We start from the raw sequence: 11,329 nt of genomic DNA, 5'->3' as shown, positions 1-11,329 counted from the left end.
ATTTTAATGTTAACATGACATAAAGAAGGCTAAGCGCAAGATAAAAATAACATGGAATCCTAGGCTGCATAAATAGGTGTGTATTTGTCACAAATTTTAAAAAATTGAGTTTCAACTAGCAGAATAATTGTGTTAGAAAAAATAAACAGTGGAGATATTTAAACAGCCATTTGATATTATCCTCAGGTTGGAATTATTTGTTCCCTAGTGTCTTCAGCTACTTCTTTTTGCAAGAGATATTATTTAATATGAACATTCTAATTTCGTTAGAGAATGCTTTTTGCAGGAAATTAAAACAAGTTTAAAATTTATTTAGATGTTATAGGCAATTTCCTTTTACCTAATATATTTCAATAGACTTAAACTGGAACAAATACCCATTGTGACAGTTAATTTTATGTCAACTTGGATGGCCCATGGTGCCCAGATATGTGATCAAACATTATTCTGAGTTTCCCCGAGGGTGTTTTTGGATGAGATTAGCATTTAAATAAGTAGATTTTAAGTAAAGCAAATTGTTCTCTCTAGTATAAGGGGGCTCATCCAATCAGCTAAAGTCCTAGACAGAACAAAAGACTGACCTCCCCCAGCAAGAGGGAATTCTGCAGCAGATAACCCTTGGACTTGAATTGCAGTGTAGTCTCTTCTTTGGGTCTCCAGCCAAATGGCCTTCAGACGTGAACTCAACATCAGCTCTTCCCTTCCCTGGGTCTCCAGCCTGCCAGCCCGTCCTGCAAATTTGGGCTTGCCTCCATAATCATGTGAGGCAATTCTTGAAAATAAATCTTTCTATAGATACACACCCTATTGGTTCTATTTCTCCAGAGAATCCAAATTCACCCATTTATAGAATATATATATGAAATTAAGTTATAAATTAATCTATAATCACTTAAATGAAAAAACGTCTTTCTTTGGAAATTTAAGTATATACCTTTTTAATATATATGTACAGATGCTTGTTGACTCACAATGGGGTTCTGTTCCAATAAATCCATTATAAATTGAAAATACCATAAATTGAAAGCGTATTTAATACCCTTAACCTACCGAACATCACGGCTTAGCCCAGCCTACCTTAAATGTGCCCAGAATACTTACATTAGCCTACGGTTGGCCAAAATCATCTAACACAAAGCTTATTTTATAATAAAGTGTTGAATATCTTATGTAATTTATCAACTAGTGCACTGAAAGAAAAAAATAGAATGGTCTTACGGGTGTTGGAAGTACGGTTTCTACTGAATGCGTAGTGCTTTTGCACCATCGTAAAGTTGAAAAATAATGAAGCCAAACCATCGTTAAGTCAGGAACCATCTGCATATATACATCTAATAATATACATAAATTATATATAAAATATATAAAATTATATGTATCTGAGAATTAAGAATCCCTGAAGTTTCTTTGTCGTCTTCTTTATTCCCCTTTAATAACATCCTATTATTGACACTGAGTAAGAAAATAGAAAGGGGAGAAAGTATTGCAGTTTAGTTTTATTTTAAATTTTTAAAATTAGTTATTTCGTATGCTTGAAACATAAAATTTAAATCATGTCCATAAATACAGAGATAAACATAGGTACCCTGACGAAATCCTGAAACAATATATATTTTTAAACCGAGTTTCCCATTTTTACGGCATAGTGAAAAACTAAGTTCATAAAAAAAGTAGTAGGAAAATATAATAGTTACTGATTTTAACATTCTCTTCTCAAACATATGGAACTGAAGGTAGGTTACTCAAATGTTTACATCACTTAAAAAAATTCATATACAATGCAGCAAATATATATTAATTACAGCATTTTCTTTCAGTGCATAGTTTATTCACTGCAATAGAAGCTCCAGGAAGGGTCATCACCTAAGGAACTCTCCAGGTTAGAATCACAATCAAATTTTAAACATGTGGTGAAAGGAATATAAAAATGCCAGGTCCTGGCACAATGAACACATATAAATAACCCAGAAGGAGGCATATGTCACATAAAGATGATCTTAATTAAGCACCACAGTGACCTTTTGGGCAAGTGGTACCATACTCTTATTAAAGTCTTTACTGTTGAGGGCACTGGGTCTCTGGAGTTGATTTGGAAGAGACGTATAGAATTGGGTGTGATTTCTTACAAAGTTCCTGTTCCAATTTGCTTGCAGTTTCTTTCCCTTCTTTAACTTCTGTTTGACGCTTTGATTCAGCAGCTAACCTACAGGCATTAAAGCATCCACTCTGAATTCAAATGTGATTAAGAAAAAGTAAAGAAACAAACCCCTAGTTTAATAGGCCTCCAATGAGGCATGGTGATATGTTTTTATGTATGCAAGGAAAAAATTATAGTTTAATACCATGAAAAATAGTAAGTCACTCTCCAAAAGAAATTTTACTATCAGTAGGCTCAATATTTCAAAAGTATAAAGAATATCTTTAAGGCCGGTAAAAGGTCAAAGGCCAGTCAACTCCTGTAATCCCAGCACTTTGGGAGGCTGAGGTGGGAGGAACGCTTGAGGTCAGGAGTTCAAAACCAGCCTGGGCAACATAGTATGATCCTGTCTCTAAAAAAAATTAAAAAATTAGCTGGGTGTGATGGTGCATGCCAGGCTGAGGTGGGAGAATTGCCTGAGCCCAAGAGTTTGAAGCTGCAGTGAGCAGTGATCACACCACCGCACTCCAGCCTGGGTGACAGAGCAAGATCCTATCTCTAAAAAACAAAAGAATTAAAACATGATAGGGTGCCTACCATGATAAATACACCTAACACAAAAATTAAAATGCTAAGGCAATATTTTAATGTTAACATGACATAAAGAAGGCTAAGCGCAAGATAAAAATAACATGGAATCCTAGGCTGCATAAATAGGTGTGTATTTGTCACAAATTTTAAAAAATTGAGTTTCAACTAGCAGAATAATTGTGTTAGAAAAAATAAACAGTGGAGATATTTAAACAGCACTGTAAAGATTCTTTGTAACAAATGCATCAATTAAATTTAGAAAGTATGCAATAGTCAAGTTCCCAATAAAACCCATATTTATTATTCCAAAATTATCTTAGGATTGTGTGTCTAAGTTAGGCACACAGGAAACAAAAGGTTTGAAACCTCTTAAGTTAGCAGATGGATTCACACACACAAGAACAAATGTTTTGTGGTATTTTATTTGTTTTTGCTTAACTAGCAAGACAAAAATTTTCCAACGTGCTACTTGAGTCAAACAATAGCTACATACATTGCTTAAGTAATTTTTATCAAGCAAAAAGAGGCAGAAAAAGAAATGAAGACCATACAGATAGCAAGGTTGGCACTAATCAATTTTGGAAATCAACTGCAGAAACATACACTGGTATAGCACACTCACACGATGAATCACATATAAACAGGCATAACCCACTGAATTCATTTCGAACTATTTAGAACTATGTGTATGTGGCAGATATCATTCATTTGCAGTTACTCTTCCTTAACAATACCATGCTTTAATTTTCTGTAACTTACAGGTTGTAACATTATATAAAAATTTGAGGAGGAGAGTAATAAATTACTCTTCCTTATAATAATAATAGCAGCTAAACATCATTGAAGTGCTTTCTTTGTTGAATACCACGTTTAGTATCACTGAAGACTTGAAGAGAAATCAGATAAAACATAAGGAAGCCCATTTACATAAGGTGGGCTGTATCATACTCTTTCTACTCAAATGCACATTAGTAAAATGTCTTATTTTGTACTCCTCTTAGACTAACGTAGCCCTTAGTAGCACCTTAAAGATACCATTTCATAGGAGACAATCCAAGCCAACTACCATCGCAGCACTATCCTTACTTTTTTAAATACTGAAAGACATTTATTATAAATGCATCTATCATCCCATTGCATGCAGACATCCTACATCTTTCATCTTTCATCTTTCTTTTACTTTCTCCATTTTCCTCATACACTTCTTTTCCTACCCCACTCTTGGTCCTGCTGTGCACATTCACAACTCTAGCCTCAGCCACTGTTACCTACCTTCCCCTTCTACTCACTTTCTCTTACCTTCTGACCACCATTATTTTTATTTTTTTAAAGGACAAGTCCCTTGGAACATTAATTCCTTAAGGCACACATGTCTGACACTTCTTTTAGTCAAAAACTCAATTATGCAGAAACTGGAGGCTTTCAAGCTTTGGAAACAATGAAAATGAATTAGCTTTGACATTTTAAAAATGTCAAAATATGTCTCAAAGAACATCCTTGAAGGCTTAGGATAAACAATTTCAAAAGCCATAAAAATTTCACCTAAGTTTTCTAGAGGGCTGCAATTTCTTAGACTACTGTAAAACTACCTTTAAGAAGGTAAGTTAATTTTTCTTTCATGGCCACTCTTGAACCAAGAGAAAAATAACAGTACATTTATTCAAACTGACAAAACATTCAGAGATGTGTTAGACTGCGGTATTTGTTTCATAACACAGAAATGTGTAGCTTTTAAAATGATGCCTTTATTCAAGAGTCCTTTTCCCTTGCAATCATTTTAGTCTTTCTTAAAGGTCTGGAAAAGTTAAAGGTAGGCAGATGAAACTGGGGGATGACACTGCATGCAACACTAAGAAAATAGACAAAGAAATAGATAGCGCAGTTCATGCAGCTAGAGAGGAGAGAGGGAGAGTTCTGCTGGTTGCCTTGCAGAAAAGAGGACACTGACCTGGGAGAGTTGGGGGTGTTTCCACTTCTTTCATTTAAGGCTTCGGAGTCAGCTGGAACTCCTATGAGTTTCACACATTTCTTTTCCTTCTTCAGTGGCGTATCCATGGGCAGATTTTTGTGAGGAGAGAGATTGACTAGTGGTGTGTTTATAGAAATCGATTTTTCTAACTGCAAGTTGTTATTTTCTAAACTGTTAGGACAGGACGGTGTCTCCTCTTTCTGAAGTGGTAATCTATCAACTTCTCCAATAGCACTGTTGCTGGCACATGCATCTTTAGAGGTGGTTATATCCACAGGCAGCACCTCACGCCTCTTTTTGAGTACAGGTACTTCAACTGTCTCTGAGAATAAAAACCATTGAAAAAGATCCAGTCAGTGAAAGAAAACGAAGACACAATCAACATAAGAAAGCAGAACTAGTTATTTATACACTTCTTTACATTTTTTCCATTCTTTTAAAATCCACTCATCTCCTTCCTGAAATGTATTATTTCTATTTTTTATTCTTTATTATCACGGATTCTATAAACCACATCTTTTAAAGTTTATTTATAAATTTTTGCTTGGGAATCTATATTTGGCTCTGGGAATAAACACTTAAATATTCTCCTCTGGTGTTTGGATAAAGGGGGTGGGAGTTCATTAAAATCTCAGTGTTGAGATGAGACTCCAAAGGCAAAGAGTCCAGGTTCAAATTCTAGTACTACTACTTAGCAGCTGGGTGAGCAGGAGGAATTATTCATATTTAATCTCTCTGAGCTTCATTTTCTTTATCTGTTAAATGGGGATTAAAAGCACCCAGTTCACTCAGCATTGTGTGCTGTAAGGATTAAATGATAGGAACAGGTCAAACTCTCTGCATATTGGTAATTTACGTCTATTATTTGCACTTACAAAATACCTTCAGAATCTGACTACTTTTACAATGAATACCTCTCTAGGCCAACCATACTATGTCTCATCAGAGACTACCGCAATGGCCGTCTACCTTCCTGATCTAACGTCATTCTGTCCCCTGTGCAGGTCATATTCACAGTCACTGAATTAACTGCTCTAATATCTTTTCCCCACCCCCATATCAATGTGTTTCATTTCAGGCTGGTGTTCTTGCTCTACACTGTTGCTTTTGGATCATCATTTCCCCTTTCTCTTAAACCCACATCATACAGACTCACAACCCTGCCTCCTATCTCTTTGCCATGTTTAGTTAACAGACCTTTGAAATTCATAATGGGTGATTCTAATCACCATAGTCTATTAGAATTAGGCAAGAGAAAAAGAATGAGAGACAGAAAAGCCTTTTAACACTGTATAAAAGCCTTCCTATTTCTGACAACCTCCCCAATATTGTTGAGTAATCACTATGGTTCACTGAGACAATAATGAAGACAGAGTTGGGCATGAGAAGTGTACAGGGGCAAACACTGGTTGAGAATCCTTAACCTAAAACATGTACCAACACATTTTGAGAAGGTGTTTCAGAATCATCACATTCTCAGACTTCTTTCATTTGGCCTTTTATTTTTTAATTTACATACAGTAAAATTTACTCTTTGTAGTATATAGCATGCAGAGATTGTATAGTTAGGCTATTTTCTATGTCAGTGATTAGACTTGTTACATTGTTTCCTCATATCTATCTTATTTTTCCTTAATAAAAGAATCATTGTTTAGTTGGGAACATGGCCTCTGAGAATCAAGACTGTATTCCCCAGCCTTTCCTGTAGGCAGGTAAGGCCGCATGACTAAATTCTGCTCAATGGGAAGATAGCAGACCAACAATACATAAGAAGCCTGAATCCTGACACTGGAGTGATTCACCAGTCCTGGAATGCCTCCTCCGGGCCTTCATTGGGGGAGGAATAAACATCTACCTTGTTGATTTCCCCATTATTTCAGGTTTTCTATCAACAGTCCTAACTAGTATAGCTCCCAAACATTAGCTGCTTCAACAAAATTAAGCTCTTTGGTATGACATAAGATACTGCAATCTTAAATGGAAAAGTCTCAAATGTCAAGTTTCTATGATGAATTTAGATATCCAAAAAGTATATTACATTCATGCATACCCAGTAACCAGTTCTCTTTGAATTTTTCTACCCCTTTTACAGCAGTAAATTTGCTTTATTAAGTATAAATCCATAACCACGAATGAGTTTGTAATGGCATTTGTATAAAACTATAGTAAGAAAAAAATCTGATATAATTTCTCAGAATTATTCATGATTTAAAAGACAAAAATATGTGAGAAATACACACCTTCAGGTTCATATTTCAGTTTTAATTCATCTAGTTTAGCTCTCAGTTTCATATTTTCGCTTTCTGAAAGCTGGAGGCATCTTTCATTTTCAAAAAGTTTTCGTTCAATATCCAGAGCCCGTTGGCTCTCAAATAATGCCTTCATTCGCTGTATGGACAATTCACCTTTAGTGCTTTCGTTTTCTTTGCTGTAATAATAAAAAAGCAGAACCAAGAAGTATTAAAGTAATATACAATATAAATGAATGTAGTGTTATAAATATTTTATTGCATATTTGAACTCATAGTTAAAATACATTTCTTTAGGGTTTTTAGTAATAAAGAAATAATAAACAATTAAAATAAGCTATAACAATAGTATTGCTCCCACCCAAAAAACTCCATGCATTCTTTACAGGAAATAGACAAAGGGGGAAATACGCTTTTTCAAATTTATTCATGCATAAATTCCTTTAAGTCTTAAACTATATAATATTTATTCTGGAAAAATTTCTATTATAAGAACATTTTCTATGTTAAAGTTCTTTTCATTTACCAATATAAAAAGCTAAACACAAAAACATTCAATTACTCATTAAAAGTATTTTTTCTTCAATAATCAGTAATTATTATATCTTGAATAAAATATTTTTGTTGCCTTTCTTTTCTGGAATTTTCTTTTGGCAATTTCAAAACAAAAATTTTTAGTCACTCCTACTACTATGATAAGCAGTACAAAGTCTCCATCTTTCCATCCACCAACCCACACACTTACTTTAAGTTATCAAGTTTTATCTGAAGTAAATCTGTATAATAGGTGTTATCTTCCAGAGCACCAGAGCTGGCTGAAGGCTTAGATTCCACATTTTCATACAAATTCTAAAAAAAAGCAAAAATTCTTACTAAAAATAACAAATTAAGTTAGTGTACGTTAATGAATAACAGTATCCCTACTTACTGAATACTTTTCATTCGGCAGGCACTATGCTAAGAACTATTCATTTAACTCATCTGCCTTCTGAAATAAGTAAAAGAATTAGTATTCCTCTCTTAAAGATACGAAAACTGACTCAAGACACCACAGAGAAATAAATTGAGAAGAGAGAATCTAAACCCAGATCTGACTCCAAAGCCTATGCTGCTAACCACAGCTATAGCCTATAGTTTCCCTCTCTTGGCTTTTAAAAATGGAATAAATAAATGCTTGCTGAGTTGTATTCTGGCCTTTCTGTTAAAGTCATATATTGGAAAAATATGAAAAAAAGAGATTCTTAAAGTTATTTTGGAGTCCCTCATCTGAGATTCTGATGGAAACTCATTTCTCTGGGGGGAAAAAGGTAAATCTGCTTAAAAACTCGAAAAAAAAATTTCAGAGTGCTAAGCCCACTGGTGTACTACTACATACACCTGCCAACTGATGTACTGTAAACTTAACCAAAATTGCAGCCCTTTAACAGTTTTTATAAGAGAGAAATAAAGTTATGAAACTTAAAATTTTATGACACACTAATGGCTACAATTTAGAATACCTAACAGGTTATAAACATTTACAAAAATTTGTCATTTATAAACTTTAGGTCCCTAGGATGTTAGTGAGAAGGTATTAATGCTTCCTAAGTTAATTTATAAGATTCTAAATTTAATACAATTCTAATAAAAATACCAACAAGCTTTTTTGGTACTAGACAAGATATTCATAGAGAAAAACAAATGCGCAAGAATAGCCAGGAGAACACTGAAAAAGAAAAGCTATAGTGAGGAAATAGCCCTAACAGACAAAACCTTCTCCAAAACCTCAATAATTGAAACAGGGTGGTACTGACACACAGATAAGTAGACCAGTGGAACAGAATAGAAAAACTAGAAATAGACTCAAGCATACATGGAAACTTGATATATGCTAAAGGTGACATCTCAAGTCACTGGGGCCAAGGCTGACTTTTTAACAAAATGTCCAGATGCTGGGACAAACTGCCTGGTTATTTGGAAGAAGATAAAATTAGATTCATACCTCAAATCACCCATAAAGTAAACTGCAACAGGGATTGTGTTCTAAATGAAAAAAAGTGAAACCATACAGGTACTAGTAGAAAATGTGGGTGAATTCTTCTACATATGTACACACAAGCACACAAAAAAATACACATATGAAAACATGTTCAACCTCACTCATAATTAGAGAAATACATATATATACATATACATACATACACACACATAAATATACAAACATGTACTCTTGGTTCTGTCTGCGGAGAAGGTCTAGAAATGATGGCACTGTAGAAGCAATGAACACCCAGTGCCCAGACGCTGGTTTCTCAACACCAGTCTCCACTAAAAGAAACCAGTGCTCCTTGCAGAAATGCTGATTCCAGGGCTGGGGCAGGGAACTAGGAATACTTTGTGGTGCCATAAAGTAAGGAAGTACTCAAAGAATTATGTGCCAGAGAATAAAGGAGTGTCCCTACTGGCCAAATCTGGGACAATGTGAATATCAGAGTAAATAAAGTAATGGCTTATAATGGATAAAATAAGAATCCATGAGGCTATGATGATATAAATAAATGAATGGATAAATGAAGAAGAATGCTCTTTCCCATCCCTTTATTAGAATTTCAACTAATAAATGTAGAAGAAATGACAGAATTATCATTTGGCAATCATCACAGTATTATCTGTTTTAGGCAAGAATCATCACCGGATGTTCAAGTATAAGGAGAAACAGGCATTTATTTAGTCTCAAAGCATCTCCTAAGGTATTCATTGGGAGATGAATTACAAAGGAAAAATTAATTACAAAAGGAAAAATTATAACTTTACAGTGGAGAAATGTGGCGGACAAAACCTTAACCAAGCAATCAAGTTTAGTACTACCTATGTTGACACAAATAGATACCAGGTGTCCCTGAATGTGATGCACTGAGAAGGCTATAATTTCACTCCTGTAGTATTCCTGTCTCAAAGACACAGCTTGAATCTAATCACATCAGAAAAACCCAAAATGAAGGACAATCAAAGTAACTGCCTATGCTGTTCAAAAATGTCAAGGTCATGACAGATAAAGACTAAGGAACTGTTCCAGATTAAGGGAGATTGAAGAGACTTGACAATTAGATATAATATGTGATCCTAGACTGGACCCTAAAACTGAAAGGATTTGTTTTTGTTTTGTTCTTTGTTTTGCTCTAAAGGATATTAGTGGTAATTAATAAAATGTGAAAAGTAGCTTAGCTAATAGTATGATTCAATTTGTATCAATGTTAATTTCCTGATTTTAATTGTTGCAGTGTGATTACATAAGAGAATAGACTTCGATAACATGAGGTATTCATGGGTAAAAGGATGTATGGTTTGCAAGTTACTCTCAGATGTTTAAAAAAAATATACATACAGAGAGAAAAGAGAAAGCAATGAAGCAAATGTGTAAAAACTGACAACTGGATAATCTCGGGGAAGGGTATATAATAAGAATGCTTTTACGACTTTTCTCAAGTCTGCATTTATTTCAAAATAAAACAAACTTAGGAGTTTGCTAAGACTTCTACCATGAATACCAGTTGTCATACGATGTTGGACAATGGGACAAAACTCCATTAAAAAATGGAGGTGGACAGCACTGAAAAATAATTCCTGATAACATGCATCAAGAGGAAGAAATATCATCGACACAATGTTGAGTGGAAAACAGAAACAAAAGTACACACTAAATGATTCCACTTACATGAAGTTCAAGAGTATTTGTATATGTGTTGCGGATACAAAGGATGTGGGGGTACTGAAAGGGGGCTTGACAGAGCCTTTCTGCAGTGCTAGAAATGTTCTCTATCATGATCTGGGAGATAATTACAAGGGGGTACTTACATGTTAAAACTCATTGAGTTGTTTACTGAAGATACGGATGCTTACACACAAAAATCAGACAGTAACAACAAAAATTCAGGAGCTTAGTTTGGATCTACTAAAAGAAGCAACAGTAAAAAATACTGAAAAGCAAAAAGAGTCCAAAAAGAAAAAAAATTTAAATATTGGGTCAATCTACTGAAACTGAATTATATAATAAACTCATTTAAGTTAAAAAAAAATGAAGATATTTTTAACATAAAATACAAACCAAATACAAAACAAAATTTGACTGCGATTTTTAAAAAAGTATAACACATACCTTAAATTTCTCCAGATTTCTAATTTCTCCTAAAAGATGTTTTATTTCACCATTCTTCTGCTCCAACATGGCAAGCAGCCGTTCTTGCTGCTCAAATTCAGTCTGAGACCCTTTCATTTGTAGCAATGTGGCGATTTGTAACTAGAAAAATAAAATTACCCCCTTATAAAATAGAGAGGAAGATGCTGATAACCCTATTTTTGAAGCAATTCAAATTTTGTATTATATTACTCGGAACTCATGTTGGAAAC

General features: G+C 34.3%; 1 protein-coding gene across 1 annotated transcript in view; it reads right to left on the bottom strand.

Moving 5' to 3' along the window:
* Positions 1-2,055: 2,055 nt before the first annotated feature.
* Positions 2,056-11,329, bottom strand: part of SPDL1 (spindle apparatus coiled-coil protein 1) — a 20,202-nt gene continuing 10,928 nt past the window's right edge. The window contains exons 8-12 of the mRNA XM_012649698.1: positions 11,079-11,219; positions 7,692-7,795; positions 6,938-7,125; positions 4,677-5,019; positions 2,056-2,203 (exon numbers count right to left, since the gene is read on the bottom strand). Coding sequence (XP_012505152.1) covers positions 2,056-2,203; positions 4,677-5,019; positions 6,938-7,125; positions 7,692-7,795; positions 11,079-11,219 — 924 coding nt within the window. The remainder of the gene's footprint in view (positions 2,204-4,676; positions 5,020-6,937; positions 7,126-7,691; positions 7,796-11,078; positions 11,220-11,329) is intronic.

Source organism: Propithecus coquereli, unplaced genomic scaffold (assembly GCF_000956105.1).
Source record: "Propithecus coquereli isolate 6110/MARCELLA unplaced genomic scaffold, Pcoq_1.0 Scaffold301, whole genome shotgun sequence".
Lineage (NCBI taxonomy): Eukaryota > Metazoa > Chordata > Mammalia > Primates > Indriidae > Propithecus > Propithecus coquereli.
The sequence above is the reverse complement of the archived record's forward strand: the minus strand, read 5'-3'. Positions and strand labels throughout refer to the sequence as shown.